This window comes from Nesoenas mayeri (assembly GCF_963082525.1).
Source record: "Nesoenas mayeri genome assembly, chromosome: 2".
Lineage (NCBI taxonomy): Eukaryota > Metazoa > Chordata > Aves > Columbiformes > Columbidae > Nesoenas > Nesoenas mayeri.
In genome coordinates, this window is record NC_137543.1 from 63,393,455 (window position 1) to 63,417,229 (window position 23,775).

General features: G+C 39.1%; 1 protein-coding gene across 1 annotated transcript in view; it reads right to left on the minus strand.

Annotated features, from left to right (window-relative positions):
• MBP (myelin basic protein) overlaps nt 1–23,775 on the minus strand; it is a gene marked incomplete at its 3' end in the record, with an annotated part of 111,393 nt that overhangs the window by 50,837 nt on the left and 36,781 nt on the right. The window contains exon 3 of the mRNA XM_080339359.1: nt 6,514–6,604. Within this exon, the coding sequence (XP_080195485.1) occupies nt 6,514–6,604 (91 nt within the window). The remainder of the gene's footprint in view (nt 1–6,513; nt 6,605–23,775) is intronic.

A 23,775-nucleotide genomic window follows, 5' to 3' on the forward strand; every position in this document is an offset into this window, starting at 1 on the left:
GCAATTATTGTGCTGATTAATTAAGCCAGCACAGCCCATCAGCTCTGCACTGCTAAAAATACAGCAGGCATCACTGGCTCAGGTCCCTGTCTATGGTAATGGATTTGGTAACAACTCCGGTCCCTATGAAAGAAGGAGAAAAACCAAAACCTCTATTATGCATGCAGCTTGCATGTGGTACAGACGAGAAAAAGAAAAGAAAATAATACCAGGTGAGACTTGTTAAGATACCCTTAAGTTCTAGTGCACTAATTTTGTGGCAAACATTAGCGTCCTGCTAGAAGTGATCTTAAAGGCTTAGATGCTACTGTAGAGAAGTACATTAATTATAATGGCATATTAACTAGTTAGATGTCCAAGAGCTACTGTTAGTGTTTAAAGCATCAGATGGCTGCCAGAAATAAACATTTGAATGCTACTGTTGAAAAAAAGAAAATCTGTAAAAACGAGGCACAACCAAACCAGCCACCGAATTAACATCAAAATGCAAATATCTATACCTTAGAAAGAGCTCCAAACCCTAAAACAACAAAAGTCTCACCAGCTGGCCACCTGTTGCCTCTGAAGTCCTGCGAGTCTCTTTCCACCACAGCACTTCTCTAGTCTCCAGCTTCTCTTGCCCATTCGTAAACTGATCAAGGTTCCCTACATATAGTTTGCAAAAAGTGTTTTATGATATATAAGATCTTGAAAGAACAGAGTTTCAGCCCTACTGCTGAGATCCAACAACTGCACAAAAAAAGCAAAGTTGTTTGTTTGTTTGTTTTAGTTAAAGTGTAAATTTATTGGTTTAATCTCAGAAAGTTAATCCAGTCTTGCTGCTGTAATTCTGCTAAACCAGTGGTCTCTGGGTGGAAGCAGACAGGCCAAGTCTTGCAAGAAACTAGGGAAAGAGATGGTGAAGGAAAGTGGAAATAGGTGGATGGTTGGAACAACAGAATCATTACTTAGCTTATAATGAAAAACTACAGGAGATTCAAGTCCTCCATTTACCTCTCATGCAAGAGGGAACAACTGCACTATGGTAATAACATTTATTTTAGGACAATTTGCCATCTCACCAGATCGATTTTTTTCATGTAAGCTTGCCATTATTTTTCATTAAAGTCATAGCTTGTGTTCCACAATTGATTGTGTTTACAAATAGAGAAGCTTCCCAGTAGGAAGGTCACTGAACTGCAATAACCCTCAGCTTTTAGCAAGCTCCTGACATGACCACATCACCTACTGACAAAGGCGTTGTGCAGCCAGGGCTGTTAAATGCCTTCCAGCTCCTCCTTTTGCATTCTGCCACATTCCTTTTTTAAACAAGAATCAAAAAGCAAAAATGGATACAACACAGGAGTGGAATCCATACAGATATAACACACAGTCATATATCTTCTGCAGCTACTCTTGTCCTACCATGTTAAGGGAGGCCAACAGTACAACTGTATCTGTCAAATCGTTACAGATGGAAATCTCACAGAAACAGAAGTTCCTCAACCTACGTAGGGTTACACAAATACCCACAGGACATTCTGCGTAGGACGCAGCAGCAGGTGTCAGCACAAGCAGTGAATCAAGGTCAGTCAGAGTCACCATGGAATTATGCCGAATGTACCATTTCTAGCTACATCCCTGAGCACTGCATTGAAAAGATACCTCAGGAGGTACCTGGTTCTGTGGTTAGAAATGGCAGAATGACGGATGGTGCTGTGCCCAGTGTCACTTTGCCATGCTCAGAACAGAGCTTACCTCCTGCTTAAAAAAAAAAAAAAAAAAAAAGTCTTTAATTCTGATCAGGGTTGGGGGTTGTCATTTTGCCTTTTTTATAACAAGAAAACACAACCCTCCCCACCAAACCCAAACAGCAAAAAAAAAAAACAAAACCAAAACACCCTACAAGTACAACTCCAGCCACATAGCACAGATCACTGGAAAGCACTAAGGCATGAAGAACCATGGCTACTTTCACAGATATAATTTTAGAACTGATCCACTAAATAGAAATGAAACTTTCCTGTTTTAGAACATCAAGACTTACTGTATCTTGAAATGTTAGTACACCTGGACTTTTCATTGCTAAAGGGGAATATGCTGTCAACATACTACAGCTCTACGGAGAATTTTTCCTTACTTTTAGTTTTATGCTAGTTCAGCCCTAAGGAAAAAAAGTATCAATAAAAAGCTGGATTTATCTTTCTCCAAATTAATGCAATAAGGGGTTGCACCAAAGGAAGGTCCAATCCTCCCAGTCAGAATGGCCCACAGTTTGGCTCCTTGGTTTTGCCTCACAGTTGTAGAGCAGAAATGGATCTATATAAACTTCTGAAAATTGCATTTAGAAATAAGTTCTAATCATAAAATGGTTTGGGATGGAAGGGACCTTAGTTCCAACACCCCTGCCATGAGCAGGGACAAGACCAGGTTGCTCAAAGCCCCTTTCACGACCTGGTCTTGAACATTTCCAGCGATGGGGCATCCACAGCTTTTCTGGGCAGCCTGTTCCAGTGCCTCACCACCCACATTGTAAAATATTTCCTCCTTATGTCCAATCTAAATCTACTCTCAGTTTAAAGCCATTACCCCTTGTCCTATCACTCCATGTCCCTGTAAAAAGTCCCTCACCAGCTTTGTTGTCAGTCTCCTTAGGTACTAGAAGGCTTCTATAAGGTCTACCCGGAGACTTCTCCAGGCTGAACAAACCCAATTCTCTCAGCCTGTCTTCACAGCAGAGGTGCTCCAGCCCCCAGATTATCTTCATGGCCCTTCTCTGGTCTCACTCCAATGGGCCCATCCATTTCTTTAAACACATAGCACTCAACCTTGCAATTTTCTTCTCTCTCAGACTGAGATGTCATTCACAGTCCTTTCTGACTACATACTGGTTGCAACAGAGACCATGTTGACTACGTGCAAGTTCAAGAGAAGTTTGTAGCAAGCAAGACATTCTAGTTCCACAGCACAGATTCATATTCAGTATCTATCAGACAACAGAACTTTGTTGGATGTCACAAGAAAATCCTTTCAAAGGACAAACAAAACTAACTCTTGTTAATTCAGAGTTCCAGAGTTACAAATACCATTACTGTACTGGCTAGATTTCTTTTCTGTCCCATATCCTTACCCTTCTGGTCTGCTTTTCCACTCTCTCCTCTTGTATATAAAGTCCATCACCTTTGAGAATGAGCTCTCAAACACATGACATACCTGACTTGTTTGTTTGTTTTGTAAAACAGCTGGTACAATGCAGCTCCACTGTTGATAAGAACATTTCAGTATTTAAAAAAACAAGAGAAATGAAAATACTCCAATGTGGTAATTCTCAAATTCAACTCATATGAAGAGGAAGAAAAACACTAAGACACTCATGTTCACCCACAAGTGGTCCTCAATAGCAGTGGATCAATCTTTACTTGTACTTACAAAGAGTGCTATTTGGTCTAGCAGACTTGAAAGAGATATCCACACTTGGTTGTTTATCTTCACAACGTTTTCAATCAATAGTACTGTACTTGCTTCCAAAACCGTACCCAGCTGATAGGGACTGCAGAAGGCACACTTACTTCGGAAGCAAGTACTTCCAAAAGAAATATTGCTGTATTCAAACAGCACAGCTCTCTCAGATATCTTCCGGATAACAATCTCTAGTAATTGCGTCTATTCCACACTGTCCACAGTACAGAAGATTCCCTGTGCCTGATGAATCATACTGTCACCTGATCTAAGTCCAAGACAATACTAACCTTGGAGAGGTGGGGGAGACAAGAGCAAAGGAAGAGATTTTTTTCTTTGTCTCCTTTGCTAAGGAGTCTTTGACCTGGCAATCCTGACACCCTAGTGGCCGCCAGGGACTGGCAGCTGCTGCCACCGAGTGGCTTGCAGAAGAGGGACAGCCAGTGGTCTCAGGGGGACCCAGCTCCTCTGTGCACCTGCTGGACCTGCGCCTCAATGCTGAAAAGGTAAGCAGGAATCAAGGGGTGCTGTCCCCTTTTCTGAACCAGGCTTAGGGGTTGCCTAAGGCAGGAATTGACTTCTCTGCCGCCTGTGCTGACCTTGCTGTAGGGGGTGGCATTGTCCAGAGAAAGCTGGGGAGAGTGATCTTTGTGAAAAGTAAGTAAGTAAGGCACAGAGGACACTGATCTATGTGAAAAAGGAAGGTTGCACTGCACCCACTCAAAGAGACCGGAGGCTCTTTAAAAGTCTTCTGAAGAGGGATTCTAGCCAAAGCTGAAGCTGTAAATTAACCAGCTCCTGGTGGGTACTTGATGCTTGCTTTAATCAACATCGGTGAAATGAAGGACAACTTGAAGTAGGGCAAGCCAGAGGCAGAATAAATGAGCAGGGTCTGTAATATAATCATTTAAGTTACAGGACAAAAAAAATAACTCACCTAGGGAAAACTGTTTCAAGCTTATAATTTATCCCTTATGAGACTGACCTGAACATCTTAAGAAATTGCCCAGAACTGCAGGGAAAGGCAGGTATACACAACAGTGTCATTCTCAGAGACACCAAACTTAGTATCTGCCAAAATTTCCTCCCTGACTCTTGGGGCATCTCACGCTAAAATGGTTTCCTTTGCACCTTCAGTCCGCTTTGACTTCCTCACTTGACCAGGGTGAAAAGGAAGATGACAGACTATTTGCACCATATTTCATCTCCTTTTTTGCCACTTTGATCTAATCTTAACAACAAACATTTGTAAAGTGGTAAAAGGGTTGATATAAGATGCTACCATCTGACTGGTTTTGGAATGGGAAAAAATGTTCCTCCTGTGGTGCCAAGTTATCAAAGATTGACCACTGGCTTAGCTTAGATATGCAGTTCAGTTCACGGAACTGGAACGTGGAAATATTTAGCAATGCTAGTAAATTATTAGCCTTAAAGAACGTGCAGTACACTGCATGTTGACCTTCTTAAATTTATAAAACAAATTTTAGTGAGGGTATGAATCACTAGATGATGAGTTTAAGCTTATGAACAGTGAAATTCATGGTTTTTAATTCTCATTTTTAAGTTCACAGTCCCCACATGGACCACAGGCTTGACTAACCACTGGTTTAGTTCACTGGTACATGGGGCTATCAGAATACAGAGAAGGTTTTAAAGCCTGAGATTTTACTGGCAGAAAGAGGCAGATGGAGGTCTCCTTGCTTTGCTGTCTCTCTCCTTCTCCACAGAAAGAAAACCAGAAATCTGAATTGAGAAAGGACACAGTTTGAGATGCACATTACACAGTGCCATGGGGCTTTATAACTGGTAATGCTGGATCTACTGCAAGTAACTGGTGCAGCAGAGGGAGAGGAAGCAGCCTCACCGTTGAATTAACAAAGTTGAAACCTAGTTCTTAAGGCCACTTCTGGATTCTTCAGACACTGGTGTTATATGATCAGTTGTGGAAACATTCATACCAAGAATTCAGGCTCATGTGTCAATCACACTACATTACCTCATGAAGGAAAGCTGATTTTAAACAAAACCAGTTTAAATGGTCACAAATATTGTTTCCATATATAGTAAGAGAGATTTAATTATTCATGCTCCATTACTTTTGTACCTTGAAAGAAAAAAATGCCTTGCTGTATTCATAAATAGTTGACTCATTCTAAAGTTTTCAAGCTAGTCAGCCTTAATAAAAGCCACATGACATCTGCAGATCTTGAGTTTCCACTCCAAAAGATAATTGAGCTACACCAACTGATAAACTTTCAGCCTTGTCCTCACCTCTCCTGCATTAATGTTAGAATACTGCCCTTTTATTCGGAGTTCCACTAGCATAAAATCAACATAAAGTTAAAATGATGTTTCCCTGGATCTTTTTGAAATCTTAATACAGAAGAAAAGGCCAAATAGAGCTTTCAGACCAAAAAGCAGAACTACCAGCAAAACCTATGAGGGGCAGTTGCGGCGGGGTGGGGTAGGGGTGGGGTGTGTGCGAATTCACAGCAGACTATCAAGAAGAGCTCACTTAAAAATCTAGGCTTTCAAGTATCCTCAAAAGTCATCTAGTCTACCCTTCTGACACAAGATGAACTACATTACATCAGTTTAGAGAGTTACTTGTCTAACCCATTTTTAAAGGCCAGCAGTGGTGAATCCCCGCACTTTCCAGATGATGCATCCCAATGTTTTACTATTTGTTTTAGGATTTTTCTTCCCAATATTTATTAAAAATCTTTATTTCTGCAACTGAAGAATTCATTGCTTGTCTTATCCATCATAGACAGAGAAAAGTTTATTTCCCCTCTTACTGGATACACGTTTAATTTTGTTGAAGAACTGGATACAATCTTTCTTCTCTGTGCTAGCCAACAGCAAATCTTTCTTCAGAGATTACTTACTTTAGACCTTTGATCCCTCTGTGTTCTTCTTGGTCCTTTCCTCTACCTTTCTAAGTCTCCGTGGAACTGCATGGCCCACTCCCAGATGCCATACAACAACACTAAGTAGATCACAAGGACTTTATGGGAATTATCTTTTCTAAACTAACAGATCAAATAACATTTTACAGTTGTCTGAGTAACTCACCAAATACTTCATTATCCTCTGAAGACTGCTGTGTTAGTCTAGCTGCTTTTGGACTCTCTTTAGCTGCTTCTTCCACCTTGATTTCAGCATTCTGTAAAAAACAAACAAACATACATTTCTTCAGATTACATCTTCTTTTATAGTTATCAACCAGAAACATTCTTCAAACTTCTTAACTACGTACACGTTACATTCCTAACAAATACAGAAGCATTAACACAGAGGGTGTTGGTAGCTTTACTATATAGATGAGGTTTTGCAAAATATTGAGGGCAAATACAGCTGCATTTTTTTTTAATCTGTTTTTATATGACTGGAGGACATACAAAGGCAGACTAGAGAAGACATCTAAATAAAAGAGAGATCTTAAAAACCATGATGGTCTTTTAAGCTTCCACCTTTCCTCCTCATATTTAATTTTCTATTGAGATATTCCATTATTGACTTAGTGAACAAAGAGATCAAAAGATAGTGCACAAATAATTCTCTTTACAGAGCAAAGGTAAGTGAATGAGAGAAAGCTACTGCTGTGTAGGATCAGCCATCTTCAAGTCTTTAATCAACTCACGTACTTACTGTTTAAAGCACAAGTACTTATCTATTTCTGAAACAAATCTGCCAACTAGCTACCTGGTGTTTAGGCTGGATCCAGAAATAAGTCAATGGCTTCAGCACTTAAATTGCCATAAGTCAAAGCATTTAATTTCCTAGCTAGAAAAAGCTGAAGCAAAAATAGCCTGTGAAACATTGAGTTTAAAATATTTATATTGCTACTAAAGAAAAAATAACTCACATTTTCAAAATGTTTTTCTTTGGTACTTAAGAGAAATGTATCTGTATGCTTGCAGCAATGCAGACAGTAAATTGCATATGCAGTCAACTGTGGAGCGATGGATAAGAAGTGGCTGATGCAATATTAAATATTACTGGAAAGAGCTGACAGAGTTGAGGAAGGGAAAAAGAAAAATAAATGTAGTATGCCTATGCTTTTAAAAGGACAGGTATTGCTCTGTTCAAATACATGCTCATTCCAAAGACTTTGTGTGATATTGTGGAGAAATTACATTTGTACAAGTTCTGACTTAGTTTTGAAAATGCAGCTATATAATCTGCCCATTAAAATTATCACAGTATCACAGTATGTTTGGGATTGGAAGGGACCTCAAAAGATCATCTAGTCCAATCCCCCTGCTGGAGCAGGAACGCCTAAGTGAGGTCGCACAGGAACATGTCCAGGTGGGTCTTGAATGTCTCCAGAGAAGGAGACTCCACAACCCCCGTGGGCAGCCTGTTCCAGTGCTCTGTCACCCTTACTGAGAAGAAGTTTTTTCTCAAATTTAAGTGGAACCTCCTGTGTTCCAGCTTGATCCCATTACCCCTTGTCCTATCATTGTTTGCCACCGAGAAGAGCCCGGCTCCATCCTCGTGGCACTCACCCTTTATATATTTATAAACATTAATAAGGTCACCCCTCAGTCTCCTCTTCTCCAAACTAAAGAGACCCAGCTCTAAGTTTTGTAAAGACAGTGTCTATCAGCTCATTTGAAAATCTATTCCATAGTATTTAGCGTATGGGAAAGCTGGTGGTGCGAAGAGGGATTTCTGTTCCTCATGCTCTTGCTCCTCTTGAAAAATAGCTGAAAGTCTGTAAATTGCTGCAAGGCATCAAGAGCAGCAGCATCAAAACACTATCCAACAGATACTCAACAGTGTGATGAAATGAGTTGTCGCTCCAAGTTCTTACAGAGAGATGTCTGCATCCCTTACTTTAAAAACAGGATTTTGGCAGTCTTAAGGAAATCAGAAAGACTCAGCCCTAAGATATTTGAGTTAAATCACTGGAGGGGATCACACTGCAGCTGAGTTGTCTGCTCCCTGGAAAAGCCCAACTATGCTGGTGTTGACAGATGTCAGTTCCAAGAAGTTGATAGGTAAGTTGTATGATATATTAGTCTTTAACATGACAGTGCATGGTTGGATGTAAATCTACTTGGCATGGCTTCTTACACAAAATATAAACTTCAAAAAGACTTATTTTGCTTTATTATTTACATTAACATTTACATTACACATTATTACTGGCATATCTAATATTCAAATTACCAAAACCATAGAAGAAAAATCACTGCAAAAGAACAACCAATGATCCAAGTGTTCTAAATCAAATTATAGTATAAAGCAGCATTTTTAAAGACAACATTTAGGCAGTTGCTTAATTCTTTTTTTTTCCAGCATCCTAAAAAAAGATTCTTAAACGTCTCTATCCTTACAATCAATTAATATAAAAAGTGAAAACACATTCCTTTTACACAGCCTTGGGTGTGCCAGGCAGGATTCTTTACCTACAGCTGTAAAGTGTTTGTGGTTGGTTAAAACAAAAGTCCTTTGTATCTAACATGGTAAATGTATCTGGCACTTTCAGGTTGAGCACTCAATGGAATTTCAGAAGTGATGGGTGAAAGAGATTTATTTTGTAATATCAGTTCCCAAGAAATACAGATTGCACCTGATTTTAACATGAGCTGGAGAAGCCTAAAACATTCCTGATCTTCCACTTTTCTAGTGATATTCATGTAAATTCCGTCATGTAAGGCTACTTTTCTTTGAATACTCACAAAATGTATGTATGATGCTCAGGTTATAGTATACCTTCAGAATATTATATATATTATATTATATTATTTTATTTTCTCCACAGAGTTAACTGAGCTCTCACATTGTTCCAGGGGAAAAAAAAAAAAGAAAAAAAATGTTTAAATCATGGATATGAGCTACTTCTAAAATGTGACAGTAACATTATTGAGAGTCACATATTGGTAAGTCTGTCAAATGGACAAACATTTCTCTAAATACCAAATATTGCTGCAGTCATAAGGATCTCCATCAATATCAAAAGTTTTTAGCGCTCTCTCGTCCATTGTGAGGAATTTGACATGCACAGCTTAACACAATCAAATGGATGAAATGCTGTTGACAACCCTTACTAGCAGCCAGAACTAACGGAACGGTAATTTGCCTTCTTCAGATGGGCAGAGATCTCCTGGACCTACATTAACGAGTACGTTCAAACATCTTCCTGAACTCAACCATTAATTCTTCTTAACTGTGGAGATCCTCCAGTTCCCTTTTCATTAATACAGGAACTCATACGTCTACTGGCAAGCACCACACTTCTTGCACAGAACGTGAATGGTGAATCTTAACAGTGTCATACCAGCTAATTCATACTCCCCCAAACAGGACCACTGCCATCATTCAGAACAGGGTTATGCCAACATGAGCCCAGCTTCATTCTATCTCCACAGATTCAAGCTCTTGAATATGTTCCAGGAGCTCCTGCATCAGTTCCTTCTTCAGTCCCCAACAGTCATGAACAGGATTCAAATATTCTCATTAATTTACAGATAAATAAAATAACTCTTTTAAACAGCAAGCTAATCACAATCATTATCTCCAGTTTCCTGGCATATCGCATATTCTTAATTTAATTTTCACTTCTACATATTCTTTACAATCAGTTACTAAAGTGGAATACTCAAAATACCCTCTTCTGAATAACTTTTATATAAAGTAATTATTCTTAAGTTCCTGTGCATGTGTCAAGGATCTTATTTGAGATATAAAAGAATGATAAAAAATGAAAGAACAATGGAAAGAGAGAGCTAGAGTTTTCCAAAGAACATTTTCCTGTTCCTCTCAGCTTCAACAGTGAAGTGCTACTGCTGCTAATGTCACCAATGGACAATTTCAAAAGAAGTTTCAAACAAAAGGATCCCATCACTAACCCCCAAGGCAGAGAAAAGGCCTTTGAAAAAGGTTTGAGATGTCTCAAACACATTATCCAGGTCTTCAAAGAAATGCATTCAGGCTATTTTAAAACCTTAAGATACTGAGCAGTTGCAGTAAGAAACACTGAATTCCAGCTCTGTAGTTTGTCACATTCTCCATTACCAGTTCTACACTATTTTGCTATGTGCTTCCCTCCATTTATGAAAAACATTTAAAAGCTACTTCTGTTTGTGCAGAAGTTCTTACACATTGGGTTAATACACAGAGTATCTTCCCTTTACAGCAATTCTGCTACATTTTGAGAAAAGGTTCCTGACCGCCCTAGGGTTCTCATATTTTATAACTGCACTAAAATCTCTTCAGCTTCAGAATATAACAGATAAAGACAACTAATGGATCCACAGTATGCTACTGTGGCATACAGCTTTTACTAGTCCATAAGGTATTCTCTGATGCTGAGGAGGGAGGTTCAAGGGAGAAAACAAGTGATTATGTTTCTGTGTCCGTACCACTGACACAGGCTCATTGCATTTGGGAACAAGCTGCTAAAAATGACAGTGTTTATTTGGGAAACAAAACAAAATAAAAACCAGGACAGACAACCTTGTGCAAGAGTCAAGGTTTTCCCATGAACTGAAAAAAATACAACAAACCCAAATTCATGTACCCTATCCATAGGGGCAGAGGGAGAAGAAAAGCTGTATGAGTGACCTGTTTCTCTACAGGTACCCTACGACACTGACAGAATCGGGAAATCTCATAAAACAGCAAGGAATTTAAAAGACAAGCTAACGCAAGACACAAAAATATGCTCCAGGTCAATATTTTCAATATTAAGCAAGAATCCTGTCACGTGTCTTTCACACCATGCACATTAATCCTGAAACCGTACACAGGAAACCTGGAGGTGAATCGCATAAAACACAGACAGGTCTGGACACAGCTACAACTTGCTGTTCCCTCTGCCCATCCCAGGGCTACCCCCATCTCAGCAGATGTACACACAGCACAAGGGCACACACAAACATGTAAAAAACTGTAAAAATCAATATAAGGATTTAAGAACCGCACTAGGGAACACATCGAGTTCTGACAGCTTCCAGAACCCTTGACCTGAAACTAACGTTATTAAAGCACATGTGTTGCCTGCTTTGAAGCCAGGTGGTTTTTCTATTTAGTGCCACTGCAAACAGCATCTGGCAGGCAGACTGACAGATGCAGCTCTCGACCTAATGAATCAAAGAGGAACCATAACAATACTTGATGAACAAAACCAAACCCAGGCACTTCGGGCATCACGCACAATAGCAAATCTCTTTTACAAAAGGTATTTGAGCAGACTTCCAGAATAGTTTAAAGAGTTACATCTATCAATACTGATGCTTTCACAGTCCACTCGTCACCTTTATCTAGACTGTTTGCTAATTTACTTTCCTTTGAGCACTCATTGTAGCCACATGCTAAGCAAGTACAAATATTTTACTCTCTATTTTTTCAAGAAAAGGATGTGGTTTAAGTCATAAACACAACATTGATGATGAAGCCTCAAGTCTCAGTGTATCTCTTTAACGGCTTCATTAATACCTTGAACAAGGGCAATGTCTACCCCAGCAGACTAATTTTCAAATGCCGCCACCTGCGGTCTTTCTGACCTCCGTATACAAAAAAAGCAAAGCATACAAAGGAAATGTTATTTCATTCTGCTAATGAAGCCACTTGATTATGCTAGCATATTGGTAAAATATGAAAAGAATTAATACACATACTTGATACACCAGAAAAGGATAAAAAAGGTCATCTGAATAATCCATCTATGTGAAAAGCACAACAGATACGCAAAAACTAGCAAGTAGTTACAGAATGATGCACAATAATTAAGAAGAAAAAATGACACAAAACTATGATCATTTTAAAAAGTGCACAATAATAATCACTAGTCAGGGCGAGAGGATTACAAGTATTTGGGGTATTTTCCAGGCAAAATTTGCCTTTCAACCTTGTACACAGAACTTCTTGTATAACAGGTTTGAGTTTGGCAGTCCGTAGCAAGTAACAGGCAAAACACTTGCCACTGCCCAAATTAGTAGAGGCTCTCAGCCTTGAATCCTCTTTAGGGGTCTATCCAGGACTGTCTGTGGCAGTAAACCTGTGTATTTTCCCCTTTTAACAAGAGGAAGAGCAAAGGTAAAGATGGCAGCCCTCTCTGTGGAGCACAAGGCCATGGTACAGCCCTACCACCGTGCCTTGGTGCGAGAGTTTCTGCAGGGTGCCAGGGGGTATGGCCACACATGTGCCCCTTTCCAGAGCTGCACAAATTGGTAAAGGAAGCAAAGGCACCGAGGCAGCTCTTCAAATGCTTCCCCATGAGCAGCCTAGAAACAAGCTGGCCACAAAGGAGCACGTTTGTGAGACTTCACCATTCCAAACCACAATGCAATGTAGCAGACACCTGATGTCATGATCATCACAGGAGAGAGCACAGCCCTTTCCTAGACTCCCACCAAACACTGGCTCTGTGATGCTGCATTTGCCTGCTGCTTACGGAGGTTTAAAGAAAACAGACAAACAAACAGAAAAAATCGAGCCTGAAGCCATGTCCAAATCTGCTTCATCACACAAAAGGTTGCCTGCAGTGCCCCAGGAACAGTAAGATATTCAGAGTGTCTTAAATGAGTAAAAAAAAAAAATAAGTTAAAAAAAAATATATAAGTTAAATATTATTTTCTTCCTTCCATCACCTAGAAGGTATTTTGAGTGATATTATAAAACTAAAGTTATTACAGAGCATGCCAGAAATATTCACTGTAAAAGCATCAGGCCTAAGAACAATACAAGACTATTAGAAATAAACCAGTCTGCCACTTTATCAGGGGGAAAAAAAGCATCTTTTCAGTCTCCAGCTGTGAAAACCTTCTGGCTTTAACAGTACTCCAACTGACATTGGACAGGTAGTTTTGACAAAAACCCAACACAGTTGACACCCTGACTCTGCAGCCAGCATTACATTTGTTAAGAGGATATTGATAAAGTTTCCCTTCTCAATATAAATTGTTGAGTCCCTGGGCCTGCAGAAGTGAGGTGGAGCACTCATGATTATGTGGGCTACAAAGAGCTGAAGCATAATTGTGTCAAGTAAACACAGAGAGAAGGAACTCAGCACCCAACACAGTTTATCTCTGCCCAGTTCCCCCAGCAGCAAACCAGACTCCACAGAGACCCGAATTTCACTTCTGGTATTTTATTCTTAACTGCATTATGTGCAACAACGAATTGTTCAACATGCAAAATGAATACGCCAGCACATACATTTGCATCATTTCTATATGCAGTTGAAGACTGCCTTACTGAACAACCAAAGTATCTTTTTAGTGCTTGCTCTGTGTTGGAAGGGTACCACAAAAAAAGGCTAAGAAGGGTAGGAAACTTTAAAGGACATTTTCGCTATTCTGTTCACAGTGAGACATTAGACTAATCCAAATCCCCTCTGAGCTTGAAACACATCTGAAACCATTGCCACTGCATGCCAAAAATGGACTTTCAAGTTCTTGAATTTAATTCAGTTTTCACTTCCCAGCTCTTAGCTCATGAGGAAAGAAAGATCACAAGCTGCTATGTAAAAGCACTTCAGATTCAAAATTACATCCCTTCAACTCCCTAAGAATCACCGAAGTATTTTCAGCATTTAAGAAGTAATTGCCGAGAATTAAAAGAAGAATTAAATCTAACACCCAGCAGTTAATTTTTAGAAGGGAATTTTTCTAACATATTGATTTAGAAGACTATTTTCACTGGTTTCAGTCATTTGACAGTCACTAGCCTTGTGAAGTGTATTTCTATGCCAAAGGTAAGAAAAATTTTACATACAAGTTCCCTGAGTCTAATATATATTGTATTTACATGCAAGACTTGTAGGTTCAAAGGACATTCTGACCACAGTACTGACTGGTGCATTTGTTTCTGTGCTGTGATAAGAGAACATTATAAAGTTTCTTAAATCTTGTACAAAAAGGGTTTGGGGTTTATGTGGGGGGGGTGGGAGAAGCAAGGTTTGCCGCATAATATTTGGTTATGGGAGAAGCTGCCCTGAACTTGCCACCAGTCACACAGTGCGGGCCCTTTGGACAAATCCACTCCAGACAGAAAATTATGGACTTTGTAACTGAATGACACAAGCTTTTGTTTTTCCCTATTCGATTTAAATAGGCCAATATTAAATACATGATCTTGAAAGAAACTGACTTTTATTACTTCGTGCTCCCAGAATGAACACAACTCCTCTGTGTACTGTAAATAAACGCACAAACACTGCTTAAAATATTTTCCAATGTCAAGATTTATGGGGGTGATATTTACAAAATAATCCAAATGCGATTGCCCTTTTCAAAATGTAAATAAAGATTTCTTTTCAGATAACAGTTTCAAAATACAGTTGACGTGGAAGTTTCTTTTAATTAAAGGAAACTGTTAAAGACACAATAGATTGTGTAACTGTAAAGCACTGCTATGACACCTTCTGACTCTCACTTAGGTAAATTTTTAAAAAAGGCAAGAAAACAAACAAAAAACCTCTATTAACTTCAGAAGTGTATGGTTTTGTAGAAGACCTCCAAAACTGAAGCTTAAGTCACTGGAACAGAATAGTGATCAGGAACAAGAGACACAGTAAACAAGAGCAGGGACATAATTTTCTGCAGTCAGTCTGGTTCCTCTGTTGTATTTGAAAAAATAAGTGCCTCTACCAAACCCCATAGGTGTTGAAAAACCTCCATGGACAACACTAAGAGCAGAAAAGTAAGGATACTTTATTTTTACTATCTCGGTGCTACCTGTTAATTTCTAGCTTAGTATTACCTTTACTATTGATGCCTGTCAGATTTCAAGGAGCATGAGGATGATGCTCCTAGTCATACGGTTTAGTTTTAGGCAGCCCTGTGAGGAGAAGGGAGCTGGACTCGATGATCCTTAAGGATCTCTTCCAACTTGAGACATTCTGTGGTTCTACAATAATGTGAAGATAAGGCAAGACATTGATCACATTATCAAGGATCAGTTTATCGAGACACTAATGTATCAAAAATAGCTCCTCACAGTAAAACCACATTAAAAATATGCTACAAACATTAGATTCTCCATATTAATAAAACCTTGGGTCTAATGGAGACTCACCAGGAATGTTAGACACTAAGCAAAAACTAGTATTTGCTGAAGGATTATTTTCCTCAATCATCAGTGGCAAGTAGGTATCTTCCCCATGTTTTTATTTGAAAAAGAAGCAGTATCAGAAATTTTGGGTAGCAGTTGCACGAAAATTGCAAAATTGCAAAGGAAAGCCATAACTTAAAGTAGGATCATCTTCCCCTGCCACAGTAAATCAGAAAGCTGCAATTCAGTAAAAAAAGGTTTTCATCAATAATGGTTCTTGCAAAACATTTTTACCCTTTTGTAGCATAAAAGGTTTCTCTCTCCTTTAAAGAAATCCAGTAAATACAAATTCAACAATATTCCTCTGGCACTACCGCTAAAACACATTTTAAAATACTTGATTTTAAGGGACAGACTTTGCACATCGGCTCTCACCAACTTTTTTTCTCATGCAAGACAATTATTAGGAAGCAGCAGCAATCTAAATGCCAAATTTTTATATCAAAATCATAAGTCAGGAACAACTACTTTTTCAGAAAGCCACAGTAATACATCCCAGGGACTTGTTCATCTAACGTCCAACTGTGGGCCCAAATCTGTCAAGAATTTCCTTTCAGCAGGCTGCTGTAAATCTCTTGCATATAAACCAAATGTGAATTAGTAGATAATTGTCAATGATATTTAAATGAAATTACTTTCTAAATGTGAAAAAATCCTAGATATTTTTCTATGTTCCACTCATCCTAGATCTGAATAACAAACACTGAAATGTATACAGTGCTTTTTTGAATATTTTTAAGAGAGCAATTTCAGAACATCTGTTAGAATCAATTTGTCATTTTGACTGAGACATTTGAAGAGAAGCGAAACAAGGATCCCTTTCCCACAATCACTAGTTACCTTACCAACCACAAAATGCAAAATCTAAAGAGAAGAACAGTTTTCTGAAATATTCTAGCTGTCACAGTAATTTTTCAAGAAACTGTCTAAACTGAACCCGAAAGACTGTCATAAGGCATACAAGAAATAAGACATAGCAATACACCTAATTAACACTTAAGCAATACAACACAAGTCAGGAGAATCTCAAAAAAGCTAACCAAAACAAATTCTCTCCAGTAACAAGGAAAAATTTCACAATCATGTCTCCAACATAAATAGAAACTGCTTCCATTCACTGTTTACTTTGACCTCAGTATCTGTTATCAGGAATGAAGGAGCAGATCCTTACTGCGATAATCTCCCTTTCACAGTGTTCATATGCACTAAACAAAATCCTGGTGCTTTATCATTATTTTCAGAGAAAAGTAGATTTGATCCTATGATTTGAAAATCATTAGGAAGCCAGTTCTTCTTCAGACATCGTATAGGCTCTTTCATAGTCTTCAGCAAGTATATCAAGTATATCAGTACCCACACTGATCACTCTGTGCAAGAACGCTGAGGAGACAGGGAATCTGACATTACATAAAAAACTGGCCTCTCCTATTTTGATGGCTTCTTCAGAGGCAACCAATTTTGTGACACTGATAATGGTGAGAATTGAAAGTCCAGAGACTTCAAAAGCAAGAGGCTCTACTGAACTCACCAGTAAAGACAGCTCAGCTTTTCACAAAGGTGAATGCCTTCAGAGTAAAAGTTGCCAGCCACCATAAATGGCATTGTATCCATGATTTGTGTAAAGCCAGAAATATCTTCCCATAATTTTGCTTCTTATTCTGTTCTCTAAAAGCAAAACAAGAGAACAATGCTTTTCTCCATGCTTTATGCCAACACAGAGGCACCCCCACAAGAACTACTGTGCAAAGCTACAATTGCACCAATAGAAGAAGAATGGACCATTGTAACACATGTACCAAACTAGCAAGCTGAAATACTAACCTGCATGTTCAATAACTTTCCCATCTCAGAAGGGAATAATACAGTCTAAGAGGTAATACATTTTTTGAAAAAAAAAAACCAAAACACAAACCCAATTGTTTATCCATAGATGCCCAAAAAAATAACATTTTAATTGCATATTTTTAGGCAACTGTTCAGTCTGTGTTTAAAATGTTCAAATTGGCATTCAAATTGCACTGACTACTGTGAGGGGAAAAACAACAACAACAAAACCACCAAACCCTGAAGAGCCACCGATGTTAATGAATGACAGAGGCCAATTTCATTAGTTGCCCCCTAAGTGGCACATGAAGGTTCCCTAACGCAAGCAGCAAGCTACAAGGAAATAGAGGATGCATTGTTTCATTCAGCAGCAGTAATACCAGAACATTTATGCAGTTGTAAGATAAATGCGCTTTAACAAGCATGTATTTTAAACCCAGTCAGAGCACTTGAACTTGCTGGGGCTTTTAGATATGGTAAGGGCTGTCACTCAGAGGCTGTGGCTACCAGGTCACCAAGTGGTTTGTTATACCAGTTCCACTGCAACCTTCAGACACTGGTGCCCTCCTCTGGAGCACACTCACACTCTAACGCAGCCCACACTGTAACACGCAGATGTGAATACTTACACATGTGATTTAAGCGTCTACCCACACTATGGTCAAGTGACTTGGCTAGTTTCTAACAAGACAAGGTTCTTATCGACATGGTTTAGTGCTAGAGTTAGGTTATGGTTGGACTCGATGATCCTGAGGGTCTGTTCCAAGCAAAATGATTCTGTGATTCTATGTCTTGGTGATTTCATATGCAATGAGTACAGGTAAAATGCTACTTTTTTTTTTTTCTTTTTCCCCGACATATCAAGAATTTAACACATTTCCAGTGTTCAGAAACAGTCATCTCGAGTTAGCCATTGCTGCTTGCTGCGATGAGCGAATGGTACAACAAAGCTTGAGAGCCCAAGGAAATGACTCGTGTCTCACACTTAGTGCCTCCTCAGTCCCAGGTGACACTTGATTCATCAGCAAATACACACGATTACTCACCTGGAAGTAGGGTGGGTTTTCCTGTAGACCCAGTTGCTTGCATTTACGTACACCATAAAAAAATGACTGTGATCAGAAATGATTTATCAAAAGTGTCTTCAGATGCACAAGATATATGCTCTATAAGGTAAGTATTTCACACTGCTGTTCTCATACCTTTCAAAAAGCATGAACAGATAATCTAATGACTGAATTAGAGAGAGTCCATCTGCACTGTACACCATCCTGTTCTTCAGGAGCACTTTTTGTTCTGTTGGGGTTTGTGTGGGGTTTTTTGTGGTATTTTTAAATCAAACCGTTTACAGGGACAGTATTGTTTTAAACATCTGTAGCTACCATTTTTCCAATATATAAATTCAAACAAAGAAAACAAACCCGAGAAAGACTGGGGAATAGAAATTTCCAACTGATTGTAAAAATAAGTGTCTGTCTTCTCTACTACCGATGCAAGGGAGTATCAGAAATTATGACAATGAAAGACTCATGTACATGTACAGACAGGAAAAATTATAATACCAGAAATACAACCACGCCTGTGAGAGGCCACCTTTTCGCTCAGGGAGTCAAAAAGCAAATAGAAACTGACATTTCAAAAGATGATTCAGTTTACTGGAGTTTGGTTTATCAATGTGGCTCTAGTAAAAACCCTTCACACCTTCAGTAGAAGAAAAAGTATCATGGTGGGGGGCAGCAGGAACAGACATATCTGTATCATGTTGAAATTCAAGAGCCATACATTACAAAAAATTTATGTAAATACGTGCTACTTTTGCACCATTTATAGTCACCATCTGTGCAAGCCCCAGGCTCTTGGGAGAAAATGAAGCACTAACAGCAAGCACTTCTATTCACTGCCCACATCTTTCTCAAACTCTAGGCAGAAACACTTTTCTTCAACTTCCACCTTTTCCTTCAGTACCTAATTTTCAGATCTTTCTTCTTTTTTTCCTATTCAATTGAAAAAAAAAAAAAAAGAAACAAAACAAAAAACAAACCAAAACCAAACAACAAACTAACAAAAAGCCCCAAACAAACAAACATGATCAAAAAGCAAAAAAATAACTTTAGCTTCGCCAGTCAGCGTTGTCTTTCTTCTGTGACCACTCAACACCAACTCCGCACTATTAAGAGTTACTATATACAGGCTGGTATAAATTTGTCAAATCTTTGTGAAGCTGTGAACAATGTTGAACTTTCTAGCAAGGTTTCAAGCAAGCAAGGATCATAATTCAAGTAGAAAGGGCACTTCATGCCTCTTCGCTCTTTTATGTGGATTTGTCTTGAAAGAAAGAGGTCTCATCCCCAGTATTTTTTTGTCAATTATCCTGAAGTGCAGTATTCTATTGAAGTGTAAAAGAGTGTCAAAGGTAGAGCACAGAACATACCTGAAGGAAACCTCTGCATCTACAGTGAAGAGGTAATAATGCATCAGTAAAGTGAGAGCCATTCTTAATACATTGCATTTCAAATGCTTGGCTGTTTTCATCTTTTTATTAAAGACAGATAACAGAACAGTTTTAACAGTAATTGTTCCCAAGGATAGAAGGTAAGCGGGAACAGCTTGCTTGGATTTACCACCAGCAAATGGTATCTGACCAACCTCTCAGCCTCTGTGATGAAATGACTGGTTCTGCCAAGGAGAAGAAAAGCATCATGTCACACACCCTGACTTTTGCATGGCCTGTGACACAGCCTCCCACAGTCTGTCACCCTGCCTCACAGTCAAACCAAGAAGATAAGGTTTGGGTAGGTGGAATACAAGGGGGGGATAACTGGTTGGACCACCAGGCTCAGAGGATTGTGATCAATGCCATGAAGTCCAATAGGTGATCAGTCAGCAGTCACATCCCTTAGGGATCAACACTAAGGCCAATATTATTTAATGTCTTTATTAAGGACTCAGATAATAACAAACTGGGGGACCGGTCAGTACACTGAAAGTAGAGCTGCTATTCAGAGGGACCTTGACAGGCTACATCCCAAGAATCTCATGACGTTCAATAAAGACAAATGGAAAGCCCAAATGGGATACCCCATTCACAAGGATCAGCTGTGGGCCAACTGACAAGAAAGTAGTTTTGCCAAAAAGGTTTGGTTTATTTTTTGCATCCATTTAAGTTAAATGACTGTAAATTATTGTATGTCAGATGTTGGGAACTGACGAGCAGCTCCTGAAGTGTATGGCAAAGAAAGGCACCATTAGTGAAAACACTTAACCCCAGTTCTCCTAAACTTGGGCATTTGAGATAAAAGATGCACAAGTCCCTATATAGCAACAAGAAAGGCATTTGGAAGAACAGATATGTACGTAAGAGTTCCACTGACAAATTTTCCCCCCTTGTTCTGCTTTGCCTCTTCCATAGATTTTAAAGATACTTTGCTTGGAGTCAATACTGTCACCAGTGATGCCAGCCTCCAGAGCAAAAAACTGAGGCTAATCAGTTTAAAACCACTTGAACAGTCATAGCTGGTCACAAAGAGTTACAGGAAAGGAGAAGCCTGACGGAGCAATGAAGAACTTGGGACTCATTTCTGCCCAGAAGGAAAGGTTTCTGGCCTCTTTTTATGCCACTTTTGTGGCAGTAGCTACTTACCAAAATTTATTTTTCATATCTTTTATGGAGACAGACATAATGATATAAACCTCACTGAAATTAAGTGCTACATAGTCCACCATGAGCAAATCATACAGTTAATAAGCTCACGTTACCTTCCCACTGCAATAATTATTCAAACACACGCCCATATTCCAAGTATTTGCAGATACAAAGTAACTCTGTAACAGAGAAATGAGTTAAAAGCTGTAGGATTCATAATAGTTCAACAGCTCATTTTCATCAGCATATGAAGGTCTCCAGCTCAAAGCCCTAGCTTAAGTTATACCAAGTATGACTTAAAGGAAAGGTTGCTCACTTAAGTGAAATCTTTTTCAAGCATAAGCTCTATGTCAAAGCTGGAAACATCACCTTTCCAAAGTAAAAATCCTTGAAAATAAATCCTTAGGAAAACCAAATCCTTTGGTAATGTCTGCACAAAATTAGAGGTAAACACGGTTACTAGAGGAGAGACAGCTCAAGGCAACCTTCTCCTTGAATTATCAACACCCAACCTATCCCTGAGTCACAACAGGCTTTTTGTTTGTTTACCCCACAACCTTCCTCCCCTGAAGGAAGATAACATATGCAAAACACACTGATTACATGTGGAAACATTTATATCTATAGGCAGATGTAGATACAAATATAAATACACACAAATATATTAGGGTCCGTAATTATGGTGTGGTATAGAGAGGATGAGGTAGACTGGGAAAACTGGGTTTGATCTCCTGCCCAAAAGACCAGTCTGCAGAGAGTCCAGCTCCTCAAACTACACTGCTGTTATTTTTCCCAAGGTTTTGCTCACACATAGCCCACAGCAAATCCCATTACATTAATGTGCAAAATCTATGTTAATGCACTACTTGGCTGGCAATTTCAAGTGCACAGACGTCATGCAGTTAAAGACTGAACTTCCCTCAGCAACTGTTACTTAGTAACCCTCTGCGCATAAATAGAATTTTACATTACTGCATGTGTGTTGTGAAGGCTAAAACCCATGCCTCAATTCTACACGCAAACAGGAATTAAAGTCATGTGGGGAACTGTAAATTGAATTTGCACCAGCTATGTTCATCTGCTTCTCTAGGCAGAGAATTTAACTGGAGAGGGAAAACCTATGCATGAACAAAAGGTATATCCACTGCCATTCTCTTGCTGGTATTTCATAATGAAAAATGAGCAAATATGACTTCAAAGAAGTTAGATCTCATCCAGACTTTCTGCTATTATTCGTAGACTATGCAGTACAGACCTCAGACATAAGCACAACAGACTATGCAAAGCTCTTCACCTTCTCCCCTAGAGGTAGTAAAATCCATTGGCTATGTAACTTCTATTCATAAGTAGTACTGCCAGATCCACAGTCAAAACATTACTAAAAAAAAGCTGTGCAAAACAGATCCAGGGCTGAAGAAAACAGGTGGAACATGATGGACACAAAAAAAAGAAAAGGGGGGGGGGGGGGGGGGCAGGGGACGGGGGCAGATTAGGATTTATCAACTGTAAATATAAAATCTTAAATAGCTGTATTGTATTAACTTGCACATTTGATCCTTCCCATATACAGGCTACTTGTGAATTGACTGATAACCTATTCAAGCCCCTTGAATAACTGTCAGCATGGGACTTCAGAATCACTTTAGACCAAGAGACTGTCTTTTCAGCATTTAACAAAATAGGTGGCCTACTAGAAATACCTAGGCATCTTTTCAATTCAGTTCAATTCCTTACCATTGCAAAGGATGTATTAACATTACTCTGCTTCATCCCATCCTTTGCCTCTAGCACCCCACTGTTTTATCTCCTAAAAACATTTATTGTAACAGAAGTGGATTATCTTGACACAAAAGCAACTTGATTGAGTTATATATATTGCATTTCACAAACAGATGTATTATACAAGAGGTTACACGTAAACTATAGTTGCAGTTATTACACTGAGTGACTAAGTATAAACACATAGATAAGCAAACACATTTCATTTGCAATTCTATTAGCAAGTTTATGACCCCTTAGAAAACGATTCTAGCACATCTTCTTAAGTGCAGCATTCAAATAATCATTTCTCATTTCTTCCTAAGACTTAAGAATTACTATCCTAGAAAAGGATTCTGGAAATTCTAGCAAGCCAAAATACTCTCCCCTCAAAATCCCACCCTCACCCCAACTCTTCTCCTGTAATAGGTAATTCAACAGATACAAGTTCCCTTTGCAAAATCCCACAGAATCAATCTTTCAAAATACGGGCTCCTACTTCAAAGCTTTTTCCTCCACTGCATCTATACCTCAATACTAACAATATTGTAACAAGTAAGATGTCTTAACTCAGACCAAAAAGTCTTTACTCCTGTTAAGCATCAGGCATTTTTTTCTTTTAAGAAAACAAAACCCAGTCAGGAACCATTTCAAGGTTTGAAACTAACCACGCTAAATAGTGACTAAGTCCAGATGCTTAGAGATGTCCCTGAAGTCCCTGTTTTCTTAAAGCCACAAGACCCAACTTGGCAGCACAGCAGCAGAATTGAGAACTGCGCAGGAGACCTGGCCAAGTCTTACTCGGTGATTGGGACAATTAACCGGCCATCTGGCTCTCTGCATGGAATAAAGCAGTTCTGCACCTGCTCTGCCAGCCCACGCTTTGTAGCCTAATTGGTTAAAACAAGCTCATTGGGGCAAAAAACAGAATGACTTGTCAACTGCTGAGACCAGTGCTCAGGGCCTGGGATTGAAGCCAAACCACCCCCTGCTCCTGGTGGAGCCATCTCCCTTGTGGGCTCCACATAAGACACATTCAGAGGGTC